This window comes from Seriola dumerili, unplaced genomic scaffold (assembly GCF_002260705.1).
Source record: "Seriola dumerili isolate Sdu_G_001 unplaced genomic scaffold, Sdu_1.0 BDQW01000276.1, whole genome shotgun sequence".
NCBI classification, from domain to species: domain Eukaryota; kingdom Metazoa; phylum Chordata; class Actinopteri; order Carangiformes; family Carangidae; genus Seriola; species Seriola dumerili.
Genome location: NW_019174531.1, coordinates 1037977 through 1056173, shown reverse-complemented (window position 1 = coordinate 1056173; position 18197 = coordinate 1037977). Strand labels below are relative to the sequence as shown.

Genomic DNA, 18197 nt, shown 5'->3' with positions numbered 1-18197 from the left:
GAAATCTAATGTGTGTTGGACAGGTGTCTGGCAGTCACTATCAGCAGTAATCTTTCATGTTTATTTGTAATTATTTATGTTCTTGACATAGTTTGTGTGTCTTCCTGCAGACGGAGGGAAGACTCTGACGTTCTTCAACAACGACTACAAAGGAGAGTTTCAGACGGTGACCTTCGAAGGGCCAGAAATCAAAAAACTCTTCTACGGCAGCTTCCATAAGGTCAGAATCACTCCTGTCTGATTGATTACTAACACGCTGACGGATTGATCATCTGTCACAGTCACTGACAGACTTAAGATCTTTGTGCCATAGCGATGTACGGATGAATGCTGTGGACACAAGCAGCAAAATGGTTGTTAGAGAGGTAATTACAATACATGTTTAATTAATGACATTAAGTTAAACTACTCCCTCAAGATATTAAACAGACTAACCTCAGCTGATCTTGATCTGAAGTACAGTATAAATTAGTCACAGACTGCTGGTTGTACTGACTGAGTGACTGACAGACATTCCTAACCTGGTTGTTTTTTTTTTTAATGACAGATCTACTGACTGCCTGACTCACTCGTGTTTTTATAGACAAGCTGGCTTTGGTCGATTGGATCATTTATTTGTTCAGTTGTCCCTTCCTCACCGTCTCTCCCTCCTTCCTCTCCTCCTCCTCCCTTCATCGCATTCGTTCGTGTCTTATCTAAACCCTGGCTGAGCAGTAAGACAGCATTTGGAGTCCTGACAGGCCGACTGTATTTGTGTCGTGCCCTGAGCCTGAACCCGCTTGCAGTCGTCTTATGTTAGAGTCAGTGTGTCAGCGCTCTGGGACTCACTGACTGATCTGCAGTCACTTCTCTCTGCTCGCTGTCAGCAGAGCTTATGCTGCTTACCTTTTCACCTTTTGTTCTGCTACCTCTGTGCGTGTGTGTGTGTGTGTGTGTGTGTGTGTGTGTGTGTGTGTGTGTGTGTGTGTGTGTGTGTGTGTGTGTGTGTGTGTGTGTGTGTGTGTGTGTGTGTGCGTGCGTGCGTGCGTGCGTGCGTGCGTGCGTGCGTGCGTGCGTCTGCCACTACATAGTGGATTCTATAATCCTACAGGACCAGCACCTGCAGTGCCTACCTGACAAGTCTATGTGATACTTGTTTAGGTCCGTGTGATTATGTATCAGAGGACGTCACTAATGATTGTCATGTCTTAACTTACTTTAAAGATTAAATTGTCTCCTCTTAGTTACAAAAGTTGAGTTTTTCTGCAGCTTTTGTGATGTTTTTCACACTTTCTAAGTAAACTCTTGTTTCTGGTTGTCATAGTTATTTAGTTTCCTTAAAAGCTCACATCTTGGAAATGTGAAAGGGGTGTAGAAATATCCTTCAGCAAGGTTTTTATACTGATGGGGCTGTGTTGCTTCACACTTCACACTCTCAACAGGATTCGTATTACAGTTCTCCAGTGTTAATGCAGGTCAGAGGGACTTGTGCATTGCGGTAGTAAACAGTAGCGCACTCTATGAGCACAGATTTACTGCTGGCTGTTCTCATATAGAATAAGCCACCATGACACTTTAATTTAACCACTAAAGTTTCGCATGTTTTTAGTTTAAAAATTTTAGAAAGACAGGCTGAAATCAGAAATTATTTTTACTGCTACTCTCAGGCAGATTTCCTGAATTAGCTTGCTAACTTTGTGATTCCAGTTATTTTATTCATTATTATTTTTATTAACACTGGATCTAACCATTCCCTGATTTATTTTTAAAGACAAATAATTTATTTATTTTTTTTTTTTACATTAATAAGTGTTAGGTTCTGGTGGATGATCAATAGTACATAACAGTTTTCACACTGGATTGTCAAATCTCTCTCTGTTGACAATGTACCACAATATGTAATAGGATACAATGACATGCTGGCTGGTGTTGTGTGTCAGTGAGTTCATTTGCTGCCCCAACATGAAGTTTGTTTCCTTACTGAGTGAGTAAGTCCACATGAAAAATCACCCTGACATTTACAACCCATTTCACAGCAGCAGAGAAACTCAACAGAGCAAACACACAATCAACCCGTACAGCAAATAATGACTCAACATAAAGTCTGTCCTGAATGTAACGGCTGTGTCCTCAGCTCTTATCATACAGCTGCATTATCACCGCTACTAACATCAGTGAGTGTGTTAGTGTAAATGATGTTTGCTTATGGGGAGATCGGCTTTGTGTTCTCATTATATTCATCAATTTTAGAGTAAACTTCACTTAACTACTCCAGCCAGTAGGAGAAGCTGTTGCCTAGTAACAGTAAAGGGGATGCAAAGTAAAGTGGGCTACGACACCCTCTGGCCAATCAGAATCTGCTACTGGTTTCATGTAAACTCTTTTCAGGGTACGTCTCCATGAAGATTAAACTTAATTTCCAAATGCAGCAGAACTTTAACCAAAGACATCAAACTGTCAAACAAAGTCACGTCTTCTCTGACATTCTGATTACTGCCATGGAAATGAATCTCATTATTGCAGAGTATTGATGGGTATTAGTAGTCTGGATCCCGCCGTTCTTAAAACTGTGTAATTTTGTAGACTGCAATCATCTGGGGATGCCAAGCAGTAAACAGTGAAAGTAATTTCTTCTCTCCAAAATGAACAGACACCTAAGAATAAAGAGCTGCATTTATTTCCTCTGATCTAACCGCAAAGGTCACAAAGAGCAAGGGAAACTTTTCTCCTCTGGTTTCACAGTAAATACAAACATGAGTGTAACGTCTGACCATGCTTCACTCATGTTTATATGTCACAATTAAATTTAGAAATACTGAATCAAAATTACAGAGCAGGTTTTTTTAAGTTTATGGCCTGTTTTCTTTCCAGCTGCTTGTGTGTGTTTTGCATTTTGAAAATTCTCTTTTTCAGGACAAAAACACATTTTAACAACTTAATTTGTACTGCTGTGAATTTTAATTGCTCCCCATAGAGAAGAGATCTAAATAAAATAGAGTAACACACACAGACAACCTGAGATGTTGCAAAAAATGTTCACACTGCTTAGCTTCTAGAATAAGCTAGAATAATTCAGTAACTCAACAAATAAGACGAGAACTTTTAACTCTTTTAACCCCAATGACATGCTTATAGAGGAGAGTTAATAGATGTGTGTGTGTGTGTGTGTGTGTGTACAAGTGTGCATGAAACCAGTAAAGCGGAGTCACAGACAGCAGCTTGGCGGTGTGTTCGAGTTACAGGAGAGGAGGGTTAATGGTGTTGAGGAGCCACTCAGCAGCTTTTCATCCACGTCACAGTTCAGCACTCGACTGTCTGTCACGGTGACAGCAGTTCTACCTGTGTGTGTAAATATAAATAGCAGCGTCACTCGGGGAGGCGATTTTAGTTTCAGTTCCGTGTGCACTCTGGGTTTTTGTTCCAGTTCCAGCTCAAGTGCAGGTGGTGGAGCCATAAATGTGCTCTGTCATGATACAGTAAAGGCATTCACTTTAACCCCGTAAAACCCAGACGTAGAAAAAAATGAGCAAACATTTTTTCACCTTCCAGATGTTGCTGTAGGAGGCCTCTGATGCAGAGATTCAAGTGTTGTAATATTGCAACGTTGGGCCTCAGTGGAAGCTGAATTTCTGTATTTGTATTCACATTGTGTGAACACAGGGTTGGGTTATACAGAACAACTGAGGCTTCATTTGCAGGGTTGACTGCCTGTTCAGCCCCATAATAGTACACATTGTGAATAATAATAGCACAACAGTCATATCTTTATGAATAGTCATTTATTAATAAAAAAACATAGGATAAAATTTACATTACATATCTACATGTTCTATTTACAAAACTAAATTTTCTCATAGTCCACAGAGTGTAGAGTCACCGTGTACTGATGATCCCTCCGTGCTGGTGGCATTCTGAAATGGAAAAAGTAGAAAATAATGAGATACATATACAAGATATATATAAGTATTATTTGTAGAAGATAAGATGAAAGTATAGATAGACAGTATTGTGTGACTGTGGAAAGGATTAGGATTAGATCTTGGATCTTCACTCTGAACACTTCCACCACTCTGTCTGGCCTATTCTGTCCTCTCTTATCATACTAAAAGGGATAAATGCATCCATCCCCCAGAACACATGCCTGAAAATCAAATTTGATGAATGTTTTCCACAATAACTAAATATCTATATGTTCTACATGTTCTAGACATTGTAATAAACACCAAAAAACCCATTTCAGGTAATTAACTTACTTGAATCTTGACAAATCCAGTCCAGTGAAACAAGGAGACGAGCTTGCAGGTAGTCTGAGTTCATGTTCAGATGACTGGACCTATAAACACATATTCTATCCAATACCTTCACGAGGATAAACAATACACTGACTATTAAAATGTGGTCCTTGGAAAAAAAACAAAAAATCTAAGATAGCTAAATGTGACAATGCAATTTTGCAACTGTGAGCCTTACATGGTTAAGCACAAGCTTGTGCTGCTTTGAAATGTGATAACGGCTGTATAATCAGATTTTATAATGTTTCCTGCCGAAGCCGGTGCAGAGCCACGCGGTGCGCTTCCAGTGACTGACTTTTAATGCCTTTAATTGATTGTTATCAACTCAGCAGTCTCCCTGTAAAGTAAAGTTTTGTTAAGACTTCTTGTAGACTTTGTTTGAGTGACACTTTATTTGTCCCTGTGGGGAAATTGGTTTGCAGCATAATTACAAGGCATTTCATCACAACGTCACAGAGCCACTATCACAGGGTCACCTACGACATACTCATAAATCCTCATACACATGCATACACGTAGAGTCAGCAAAAGACATACCAACAGACATGCTCTCACACACGTGCCCGTTCATGACCAGCTGGACTTCCTGTTTAACTGTTATGTGCATTACTTGTTATATAAAGCTTGTGGAACACATTTGGATCTGTTTTTGGTGAAACATAGTTAGTTGCTATAGCAGTCGACTAGAATCAAATATACACCCCCACCCACATATTGTCATCACATTAACTTTAAAGCATTATGTAACTGCTGGAAACAAACAGATAAGATGTGGCAGTCCTCTGTAATGTTAAGTGTTAGTGCTTCTATGTCTGGTTTTAATGGTTTTTTACTAGGTTTGCTTTCATTTCTGCTGTATCCTTTTTGTGATTTGATGTTTATCAGTGTCTCAACCTTGAAAAATGAGCCCTTTGGAGAAATTTGACTCATTTACATCATACTGATAAATAAATGAATGCAGTAAAGTGGACTATAAGCAATCGTCCGCCTCTAATCTGTATTTTTACCTTTAACACCATCAAGTTGGATTTGGAGGGAAATCTGCATGATAACTTTACAGCACCTCACAGGAAGAGGGCGCTGTTCTACCACAGCATGAAGCTAAAACCTTCAGTCTCCAGTAACTGCAGATACAGGAAGGAGTGAGAGACTTGATCCTCCTCAGGGACATCAGTCTGTACAGTATAAAAAAATAACTTCATATTGTTTACAATGACTAGCTACCAAATGACTTGACATGAAAAACATCTCACCATTGAAGTGTGTTATTTTTGCTTGAAACTACGTAGCGGATTTTATAATCCTACAGGAGCACCTACACGACAAGTCTGTCATATTTGTTTAGGTCTGTGTGGATATGGATCAGAGAGCGTCACTAATGACTGTCATGTCTTCAATGACTTTATAGATTAAATTGTCTCTTTTAAGTCACAAAAGTTGAGTTTTTCTTCACTTTGTAAGTAACTTCATGTTTCTGGTTGTCAACTTTAGCAGTTTTTTTTTTTTTTTACTGATGGTGCTGTGTTGCTTCGCACATCACACTCTCCACAGGAGTCTTATTACAGTTCTCCAGTGCTAATGCAGGTCAGAGGGACTTGTGCACTGCCTGTAAATGTTTAAATATGGATTTACACACACACACACACACACACACACACACACACACACAAGTGGACATACGCCTAGTGGCCGTCCATCAACTGAGGTGGTTTATTACTATATTGAGTCAGGTTGACTAACAACAAGGAAAAGCAAATTTATCTTTATAACACACACACACACACAGAGGTCATTCAGAATTAAAAGAAGCATGAAAAATAGAGGTAAAAGCATAATAAGAAAACAGTATAAGAACAGTATTAAAACACAGATTATAAAACAGATAATATCTAATTAGAGTGCATGATTAAAAGATTAAATGAATGCAGTGGAGAATAAAACAGTTTTTAGCTTCTTTATAATCCAGTTACGGTTTGGGCAGACTTGATATCCACTGGGAGCTGGCTCCAGCAGCACAGTGGCTGAAAGTCATTTTACCCTGTTTAGTTTTAACAATAGGCTCCACAAACTGACCAGCTCCTGCAGATCTTAAATGTAGGGCCCAGACCAATCATCCAGTTAATAAGTAAAACTCTGAATTCAAACACTAGCAGCAGCATTGTGAATGAATTGTAGCTGTCGAATGGTTTTGTTTGGTAAACCAGTGAAGAGAGCATTGCAATAATCAACTGTGGAGGATATAAAGTTATGAATATGTCTTTGGTGAGACACAAAGTCTCTGACCCTAAGATATGTTTTTTGAAACAAGTTAAAAGTAGTAATTAAGTGACCTTGTCGGGTGTTTCCTCTCATGCAGCTTCACATCGCGATCAGCAAGACGAGCGCCAAAGTGGTGATCGACTGTAAGATGGTGGCCGAGAAAACGATCAACGCAGCGGGAAACATCACCACTGATGGACTGGAAGTTCTGGGCCGGATGGTCCGCTCCAGAGGGAACAAGGACAACTCAGCGCCGGTGAAGAAAGCATGCAGACACATACACCACATACATACAAGCACTGATAGATACATTCACAAAAGGTACCGGGTGCTGCTCTATTACATATTCACGCAGCATCATTGTGACTCCATGACACTGAACAAAGTAACGGCAGCAAAGGTTGCTAAATGTTCACTTGTTATTGTAGCTGTGAGAAATGACTAAGTTCACAATATTCATGCTTGTTTAGTGTTTCCCCCGCTGCATCTGATCTCTCACTGTCACCGTCTCTCTCTGGATATTTGTGTTGGTGCTTGAAAGCTACACCAAGGAGAGTTTTGGGCTCTGCTCCCAACTGCAGGACACCAATTTAAATATGAAGAAAAAAGAAATTAAAAGCAACTAAATGACCACTTTGATGAATTACCCATGTCAAGTGGATTTTCATCATGTTGTGATGTTGATAGAAACGAATATCTGTCTGGAAGGCTATCAACAGCACAATCATGACTCAAACTGTTGAACAAGTCAACCAAAAACATCCCTGAGCTGATTTTTATCAACCTGACAAAACTAATAAACCCTCCTTCTGATTGGCTTAATCACACTGATGTTCTCAAAAAAGGTCAACTCATGACTGCATGAATAATAACTTATATTATTGACGGTGGTTTCATCTATGCTGACATTTCATCATCAAGCCAAAAAACGGTTTCGTCTGAAGCTGAAGAATTCAACTTATGTGTCTTTTTTTTTTTTTTAATTTTTTTAAATTTATTTTTTTTATTTCCTCCACTGACCACACTCGTGTCAAAACTGAGCAGCGGAGACAGAAGAGAACAAACAGCAGATCTGACATTAGATGCTTGCCTTTAAGAGGTCATGACATCGCTGCTTATCTGCTCTTTTTTTTCTCTACACTAGAGATTGTACACTTTGTACTCAGTGTACCAAGGCAACTACAGGATACAACAAGGTTCTTGAACCAGAAAAACTTTGAAAGGAAGAACAAATATAGCTTCTCTTGAAGGAGAAACAGTTTTTGTACATTTTCCTCGAGGAGCAGCTGAATGTGTTCTTCTTTCTACTCTGGTTTCTGGAATGTTTCCACAAACCAAAATGAGGTTTAGAATCTCCCACTATTTTCTAAACCCCATGAATCATAGGGTGGTACTGACTAATACTCTAATTTTGCACCTCAGAATTCACCATGGCTAATTAGCCAACTGAAAACAGAAAAAGATTCAAAGGAAAGCTATTAACCCAAGATAACCTTTTTTGCCATGAGACAGGATTATGATTAAAAGCCTTATTTGCAGAGCACTAAAATACCTCAGGACATTCAGTGATTTGTAGCAGTTGCAGATCATTAGTGAGTTTAATCCTGCCATGTGAAATAAGTCTATCACTTCAAATTCTCCTCATATTTTGATGAAAAAAAAGCCCCCTGTTGATTCCCATCACATTTGTTTTAGTCAGGCCACGTCTGTTTTCTCTCCTCCATAGTCACCAAAATTGGATGCCATTGTGGATCCCACAGAGAAAGTTCCTGAATGCATTTTCATTGCTAACTCGATGCTTTATTTTATTTAATCACAAAGTTTTCAGATGTTGACATTGTGACCTGAGAAGTTTCAGGCGGTTGTGAGTGCATCTGTGGTTATTTTGTTCCACAAAAAAAAGTGAAGGGAGGGTTCAGCCTTTCTGTAAAGCTGTCCCTGTATGAGTTTAGCTGCTGGCAGACAGTGGACAATTACCAATTACATTTCATGACACATATTAATTTCACATATAAAATACTCTGAATTGTGTCATATTCTGGAGTTTACCAAAGGCAGAATCAAAAGAAGAGAATTTTTTGTTGTTTATACAAAGTCTATATTTGTTTCTTGATGTGGGTTTTTTTTTTTTTTTTTTTTTTTTTTTATTTGGGTTTTTTTTTTTTTTTTTTTTTTTCATTCAATCCAATACAGTTTTATTTGTATAGCACTAGATCATAACAAACATTATCTCAAGGCACTTGAACAGGTGACAGGGTAAGGTCAAGACCTTACAAAATTATATAGAGAAACCCAACAGTTCCAACAATGAGTGGCACTTGGCAACAGTGGGGAGGAAAACTCCCTTTTAAAAGGAAGAAACCTCGGCCCGCGGCCATCTGCCTCCACCGTTGAGTTTGAAAGCAGAAAGAGGGAGTGGAAGAGAGAGAGAGAGAGAGAGAGAGAGAGAGAGAGAGAGCAGGAACAGTAGTATACACCGTTGATTGTCATTTTTTTCATTTGTTGTGTCATGTGGGACATGTATACTTCATTGTAAAGCATACATCTACAGATGTCAAAAGCTCAGTTAGTTTGTGTTATTAACATTTATTGTGTTTTGTCCTCCTCCACAGTTCCAGCTCCAGATCTTTGACATCGTCTGCAGCACTTCATGGGCCAACAGAGACAAGTGCTGCGAACTTCCTGGTCTGGTGAGGTCAAAGTTAATATTTCTCTCAACCCTTCCTTCCTCCAGTTTACTCCTCTGTCTGTGCACAGAATAGATGTTAACAACTGAAGAACTGTTGTTAAATGAATTTACTGTATCATTGCTAGAATATATAACTTAAGAGTTCACAAAGAAGCGCCACAACAAAAATCTCACACTATTGTGTAGAGTACAGTAGCAAGAAAAAGTAAGTGAACCCTTTGGAATCTCATTTATGAATAAATTTGTCTTAAAATACGAACAAACACAATCTATATTAACTAATAACACACAAATCATTTGTTGTTCTTGTCCATACTGAATACATCATTAAAACAATCGCACTGTAGTTAGTATGTGAAGGTCTTGGCTGATGACATCAACAAAAGCGACCTGGAGTCACGAGTTATCAAACCTGGAGTCCAGTCAGTGAAACCAGATTAGTGTGGCTTCATATTTGAACAAAACATTCTCCTGGACTCGAGCAGGAACTGATTTGACTTTGGTCAAAAATTCACACGCTAATTATGACACAATTTAACTCAAATGTCTCTACGGATAAAAATGACTTGATGACATTTTATATCTAAATGGTCAAAGGTCAACTTCACTGTGACATCATAATGTTTTGCATAAACACCTCTGGCCATTATTTAACACTTTAACTCAGGAACAGAAGTTGCGACCATATTTCCTGCAGCTTGTCTGATTGCTGGAGGAATACAACCAAGAGGCGTTAATTTTAGTCACATGCTATTTTTCCTAACCCCTTTTAAGAGGTTTTGTAAATCTGAAAAAAAAAAAAAAAAAAAAAAAAGACCAATGTTTTAGTTTTGAGGTTTTCACATACCAACGGTTTGATTGTTAGCATCATTTTTACTTCTGGAGAATGTTTGATCTTTAGGGGTAACCTATTAGTGGATGATAAATGAAACTGAAATGTACAGTACAGTGGCATTATTGTAGAAAATGTCTTGTATTCACATTTGATAAGTATTAATGATCACACTTCCACTTTTTCACTGTATCACATTTCACACCATCCCATTGCCATATCTTTTTATTTTTGTCTTCATGTCAACCTCATCATGCTGTGATCTTCCAGAGGAAGGAGGTAGACTGCCCGGCCTTGCCCAAAGCCTGCACCTGCACCCAGGACAGCAAAGGCCCTGCTGGCCCTGCTGGACCACCAGTGAGCCACACGCAAACACAAACGCACACACACATTCTTAGCAGTCGCTGACGAAGTCTTGCTTGATACATTTGATCTTACAATGACACTGCCTTTAGATCATTCTGAATAAACATAAAATATAACTGACACAATTTTTGCATCAGGAGATAATGTGTCTATATGTAGTGTATTATGTGTTTTTGCAGCAGCAGTTTAGCAAACAGGCAGAGAGCAACAGCAGGACCTCAGTGCTGAATATATCCGTATTCACAGACTGCACCACACATTCACCCATGCAGTCACACAGACAGAAAAAGACACACAAACCACCGGCACATCTCATGTTTAATGTGCAGTTTGAGTTGCTTTAATTTCATTCCCACTCAGTCTTCTTTTCAATTTTCACTTCAGTAGATTAAAACTCTAAATATTTCTCTTATCTCAGCTTGTTTGTCAGAGTTGGAAGATCAGCTGTCGAACTGTACAGACACACACGCAGCAGTAAGATGCTGTGAATTTAAATGTGTTGATAGTGTGCTTTTTAAGCAATCCCTGCTACTTGTGTTTCAAACAGGGAGGCCCAGGAATCAGAGGAGCCAGAGGTGATCGCGGAGAGCCAGGCCCGGTGGTAAGTACCATGTCATGACTTTCAACTCTCTTCTATTTGTCTTTTTTGATACTTGGTCTGAGAACAAGTGACAGCATGAAAAGCCACTGCTGTGCAGTCCCCCTCTGGACTTGACTTCTCTTTGTGGGTCCAGCTTCAACATCTACAGAGGTATTTTTTTTTCCTTTAATTATTAAGGTAGGTCTCACTGGGAGCTAAGCATTCTTTTGCAGGAAAAGCCCTGATCCCACTCATACCCATTCACATCCCAAAAACAAATGAAAGCAGAATGTGCATAATTTACTTTCATAATTCTAGTACACAACTGTTTTCAAATACCACTGTAATGCTACTGGTACACACAACAGCCCTCACACATCTTAAATTCTCTACACTAACATACGAACAAAAGAAAAACAAGGACAATAGTGAACTTTGTCATTAATATTTCAGACACATTTGCTTTAATAAATTCTGTGCAGTGATTGTGAAAATTAAAACAAAGATTAAAGAGAGAACAGTAATCTAGAATTTACCAAAGAGAACAGTCTCAGTAACATGATAATTCAATATAACATTAGAATGTGTATTTATGATAATATACAAATCAGAAAAAACAATACAAAAAAGATTTCAGAGAAAATGACAAAACACAATAAAATCATGACAAAACAGAAAACACAATGACAAAGCAACAAAACACTGAAAAAAATCACATCATTTAATAAAACTGATCAACAAAACCCAAAACACATCAACATTTCATAAAACATGACAAAACAGAGAGAAGCCATGACAAATCTAAAACACATTTCGGATGACACAAAACAGAAAAATTATCACATACAGAAACACAAACTATTTCATAAAACAAATCAACAAAGCAGACAATATAGTAATGTTTTAGAAGACACATTTCTGAAAATAAAACAAAAAAACTAAAATAACAACTACAAAACAAAGCACACAAGAATCCAGAGGAAACAGAGAAGGTAGGTAACTTCTATCTTTCTAGTGGATGCAGTTCACCTCAGTTACATACACTTCTACATATAAACACACACAAAAAACACACCTTCTTTGTCCTGTCTCTAAAATAGCCCTGCACAAGACAAAACACAACAGGTCGTTATCAATTATTTTCTTCTGAAAACATTTCAGTGAAAAATCAATACTTCAGATGGTTTGAACTCTCACCAAACACCACAGTGATCTTACATAGCTGTTGCAGTGTCTATTCCGTGAATGAAATGCTTCAAAAGGTAGACTACATTTCAGTTTAACACAGAACGAATCTATGTTTAGATAGGGTAGAGCAGCTCCTGTGATCCCTTCAAGACCTGGTGCGACATTACTTTCCTTCCCCTCCTTCTCCCGGTGTTTAATTTGCAGCGTGCCTCAGCCACACTGCTAAGTCTGTGCCTCTTCACCCGCATCTTGTTTGAATATTCTCTGCATATACAGAAAGACAAATGGAAAATATACCACTACTATTATATAACATAGGTGTAATTTGTGTAATACAACACATGAAATAGAAAAGAAAATGTATCTTAAAACACAAATGTGTAAATGTTCATGCACCAAATAGTTCCTGCTTGACATGTTGATGTTCATTCCTGTGCCTAGAGCATGTATTGCTAGATATGTTTCAATAGGAAGAGGAATGAGTGGTTTGGCAGTTTACCATTTTGGTAAGTGTGTGTGTGGCAGGTTGTGTTGTGTGCGGAAAAATAACTTTGTTACGTGTATACTAACTTTTATAAAGTGTTTACTTTGTTTATAAAAAACGCCTCATCTTGATTGGAAAGTATATGAGATGTAATGTGCGGTATTAGAAAGGTGTTGATGCAGTTGATAACTTCATATATTGTGAACATAATGTGTCCAGCCAGGGCTGGGCACATTATGTTTTTTGGATTGTCCATCCATCCCATTCTCATGAACACCACTCTATCTAACACCTTTAGAGTATTTCTTCAAATTTGGTACAAACGTTCACCTGGACTCAAGGATGAACTGATTAGGTTTTTTTTTGCTCTCCATGGTTTTTGAGAGTGTTTTTGTAATCTTGTCTTCAGCAGTCATGTTCCTGTTACAGTGAGGGGACTTGTAGCTGACAAACTAAGGACAGAATTAAGTATGTAAGCACATGTAAGGGACAAGACCAAAAAAATTGTATGCACCATGATTGTGTATGATGTAGGAGCGAATCATGGAGGGCTCTGCATAATCCATTACTATCATGAAATATACAAACTTTGAGGGTATTATCCCACTTATACCAACAAAATGTCATATGTAATTAAATTAAAAATACATATCACTCTTTGAATTAGATGACTAATCTCATCATTTTCTGAAATATAGTTTCTAGGCCTTCTGCGGTTTGGTGGCTAGGCAACATCTAGTTAAACAGGAAGGGCAGTTTATTTATACATCCTGTCAAGTTTTGAAATCAGGCGAGAAAGATAATACTACTTTACATACTAGTTCTGTAAGAAGAGAGAAATAGTTTTGCCTTTTTTCACACACTATTATTAAATTTTTTTTTTTTTTTGGGTGGGGTATTATTTTGTGAAAAAATGCCTGATTGGGAGATTTTGTGTTCTTAAATTTTGTTGCCTCTGAATTGCTGTTGTGTGTTCACTTTTGTCAGTTTGCTTTCTTAAATATTGTTGTATTTTGTGTCTCAGGGCCACCGTACAGTTAAGAATACTTGTGAATGCTCATCCTCGCTCGTATTCTTCTGTTAGTATTTGGTCAAACCTACTGGTCCCATTTGGGCTGACCTCACTTCCTTCATGGCTGATAAAATTCTTCTGCATTCTCAGAGACTAGATTAATCTTATCGACTGCACACATGCAGTAACATAAGATAAACAACAATTAGGCAACAGAAGTTTTAATATGCACCATTTCATGTCATAGACATGACTCAAATCAAAAATCACACACATTAACATATAGAGGCACTCACCTGTTTCTCTGTGCTGTTGAAGATCATCAGCTTTCCTCCTCTGATCTCACACTCTTCTTTGATTTCCTTCAAACATTTACTCTCATTTAATTTATAGTAACAACTGAATCCAGCTCTCACCCATCCTGTCGGACAGCGCTTCCCTGAATGTCAAACAAGTATTTTAGTGGTAGATATTGTGTCATTCAGTGTCAGATTGGTAATAGCCCACCTATTGTATTTGCTATTTACTCTATTGTATTTGTTTACCCTCCCACCCGCAACTGTTGTATTAGAAAATTTGCTATTTCTCTTGAAACCTTTCTTACCTGAATATTTCTCCTTCAGCTGGATTACTTCCTGCTGTGACTGGTTGTAACTGATGCTCAGGTTGTCATGTCTGTTTTTCAGCTGGTTATATATGGTACTGAGCTTGTGTTTCTGCAAAATGACTAGAATATCTGGCATTATACAACAGAAAGCAGAGCAATGTCAAGTCAGTAAATAAACAAGTAAAGATAAAGTGAACATAATTCCACAGTAGATACACTTAAACTTCCATAATGGAAATTTCTCATAATACTTTTTTGCCCTCCACTTTATCATTGTTGTTGTCTAAATCATCACATCACATTTCTTTCTTGTCAGCGGTTTTTCCTTAGTTTTGTCTTAGAAGTCACATACTTAGAGAATAGAAACATACTCCTTCAGATTAACTGAGAGACCACACTTTTTTTTACTTGAATTTATGATGCAGAGTAAGCCTTGTTGTAATTGTAGTTCTCTTCTTGCCCATTGACATGAGTTTAGAGTTACTGTTGCTATTCACACGGCTATTAAAAAAAAAAATGAGGATGATACCCACTGTTTAAAAGAGAAAAATTATATGATGTGTTTATCAAATTCACAACAAAACTGATAAAAACACAGATACAAATTTGACAGAGAACTTGCAGTATGTTGGTATGAAATAAAAATGTAAGTCCTCACAGCGTATGAAGATTCCAGAAAATATCAGAAGATAAAACACTCCCAGAATCGCTGCAGTAACTCTGAAATATCTTCTTTTCACAACTGAATGATTCCTTTGAGTGCATGGTCCTGAAGTAAAATACAAAATACGCAGAACACATTTTTAAAGGATTTGTGGCTTCATTGCTAGACCTTATTTCAAACGTGAACAATTACATACGTTTACCTTTTACAGTATTCATTTGCTGTTATTTCATGCTTACCAGTTTTCTGTAGCCCACTATTGGTGTGATGGTCTTCATTCTCTTGGATCTCCACTCTTTCACTCATCTCACTTTCTCTTCCACTATATCTCACATTCAAATGTGGAGCAGCTTGAATATCTGTGGACATCTTGCTGAACCAACTGAATGTATCTTTGACCAGGCTTCACTGGTTGACTGTTTTTCTGTCACGCAGCTTTCATCAAAGATCAACAAGGAAGTGACAGCAAGGCATACCACAAACAGAGATACACATTTTTATGCATTGCTCTGATGAAAACTGCATTAATAACGTGTCTTTTGGCTCATCTTACTGATGTCACAGTAGCTGAATTATTACGTGGTTCATTGTCAGGGTTAATGACACAAACTGATACATCCAAGACACCTATTATTGGGTCATCCCGGCAGCCGAATGGTTAAGTCACACTTTTCTCAAATCGTTCCTCCTTGTGTCAAACAAAATCACTGGTTCATTAATATGATCCAGGTGCCTCATTTAAAGACGTCTCGTCAGTGTTTCTGGTTTTAAGGTTTCCTGTGCCAGACCCTCACAGAACAGTACAGATCATACTCTTTTACTTCATGCCCTAACTATGCACGGAACCTTCTGGCTCTAAAAAAGTTTTGGTAACCCCATGTTGGGACATGATCAGTGACACGTGTGCTGGGAAAAATCTCAAGTGTGTTGTGTGAATTTGCAGCGCATGTGTTGTCAAATTGATGAAGATGTTCACTGAATTTGCAGCGCGTTTGTGTCTTTGCATGTGTTTCTGTTCCTGATAAAGTGACATGTAAGAGTACAGTGAAATGGTGCATAAAAGTTACGTTGGTTACTGCCAGACCTGGGCAATATCAAGAAATATATAGTAAATATAATGTTATAATGTTTCAGATTTCACTGAACTGTACTGCAGCTTGTCAGATCTTTAAAATATAGTTTCAAGCTGTATCACATTACTGTAACTAAAATCCCATATACTGTTAGTTGTTATACTCATTCTCCATTCGCCAGGATGCATAAAAAAAAGGAAAACATTACATCTAATACTCTATATACACAATAAGGGTGTGATAGGCAAATAAAAAGAGACAAGGTATAATGCAGAATAAAATACAGAGTCAGTGTTTACAGACTTTATTAGCTTTTCTACATTTAGCGTCAGTCAACGGTGGCTTAGTAAAGGAAGGTGTTCTCTAAGAATAGATTTTTGATGACTGATCTCTCCAATCTCTCCATGTATTTTGTGGGTAGGGTCACTGCTAACACGAGAGCACCAAACTACATTGAAGTTTTAGGACTATTATAGTGTCCAACATGAAGCCCTGCCACATTAGAGACAAAAACAAAAGAAAAAGTCAAGTTAATGTTGGATTGACAAGACTGTTAAGATCTGTTTGTTTAACAACCAATCTTACGCTTACGAGAACTCCTGTAGTCATGTAGTTCCGTCTCTAAGTCGGCTTTATTTTTATTCAGGAGGTCACGTCCAGTCTGTGGCTCGTCTTTCTTGAGCTGGTCTCTTTCTGCCATCACATTTTGTTTTTCCAACAGGACAACAGCATCTGGTGAAAANCCACAACCCATAGCTCCATAATGAAACCCTTATACATTGGAGACAAAAACAAAAGAAAAAGTCAAGTTAATGTTGGATTGACAAGATTGTTAAGATCTGTTTGCTTAACAACCACTCTTACATTTACAACATCTCCCGTAGTTCTGTAATTCCCTCCTTAAGTAGTCCATATTTTTATTCAGGAGGTCATATCTGGTCTGTAGCTCGTCTTTCTCTTGAGTGAGATTGATGTTTCTAACTTGCAGCTGAGTCAGATTGATATTAAGCTGGTCTCTTTCTGCCATCACATTTTGTTTTTCCAACAGGACAACAGTATCTGGTGAAAACAGAAAAAAAACAAAAAGCTGGTAAACAACATAAAATCTTTCAAAATAATCAGTTCCCAGTCTCTGTTGGAGCTAATTTAGGAAGGTGTTAATTCAACTGCCTGATCATTTTGGAGCCTGCAGTTTGTTTTACTGTGGAACTGTATTGAATTGAAATGTGTGTTATACTTGCAGGTGTTTCCATTAATTTGTCCACCCCATTTAAAGCAATGAAGATAGAAACACGGAAACACATCCCTCTAAAATAGTTCCAACAAAAACTGAACATTATGACCTTCATGAAGGAGGATTCATTACAGTACTGTTGTTTTGGACTGCATTAGTTTTAGTTAGGTGATCCTGATAAACCAGTAACTGAGTGTAATAGCTACTAGCTTTATCATTTTTCAGTGCATATGACGGGTTCTGCCAGGCTTAACTTTTTTTCTCTTTTCTTTATTTCTTTTTGTTTTTCAATTTCCAAAAGAGTTGATAAAGAGGGTTGGGAAAGACAAACAGTATCACAGGACAAAAGTGACATAGCATTTTAACAAAATATATAGACATTCAGCGCTACAGTTCTGGCAGGTGAGATCTTGACAGCAAACCAAACAAAAGAAAAAAAATTGAAAACAGGACTTAGGGCCCCATTGTAGTCACACAAACAACAACCAGCACAAAGCTGTAGGTCTTGGATTCACAGGCAGTTTCGGCCAAGCACACCTGCTTTTTGGTTCAAGTATGACCAGCAGCAAGTGCAACAGATTTCTGTGAAGTAGATCAGAGGGATTGGTGATTGATAAATACACTTTGATCCAGTAGCTCTGAAACAGCTGAGCTGATCACAATGACGCGTGACAACAATAGCTCAGAAACTGGAGAGGAGAAAGACATTTCCAGGAAATCATCCTGCTGTCAGAATGGAGCAGAGTGACATGAAGGCAGAGCCAGAAGAAATATACAGCCAGAGACAGATGGTGTGTTTTTTTAACATTGCAATTAGTAGAAAATATTTCATGAAAAATTTCTTGGTAAATGTATTTAAATTATCGTTTTAGTTCAACACTTCTTTTAATATATTACGTATTATAATTAGTGACATTATATCCTAAAGTTTGAAGTGT

At 37.9% G+C, this 18197-nt stretch overlaps 1 protein-coding gene across 1 annotated transcript in view; it reads left to right on the top strand.

The window, feature by feature from the left end:
* LOC111230650 (collagen alpha-1(XIV) chain-like) overlaps nucleotides 1–18197 on the top strand; it is a 170546-nt gene that overhangs the window by 74449 nt on the left and 77900 nt on the right. The window contains exons 29-33 of the mRNA XM_022757440.1: nucleotides 111–220; nucleotides 6628–6786; nucleotides 9143–9220; nucleotides 10322–10408; nucleotides 10965–11018. Coding sequence (XP_022613161.1) covers nucleotides 111–220; nucleotides 6628–6786; nucleotides 9143–9220; nucleotides 10322–10408; nucleotides 10965–11018 — 488 coding nt within the window. The remainder of the gene's footprint in view (nucleotides 1–110; nucleotides 221–6627; nucleotides 6787–9142; nucleotides 9221–10321; nucleotides 10409–10964; nucleotides 11019–18197) is intronic.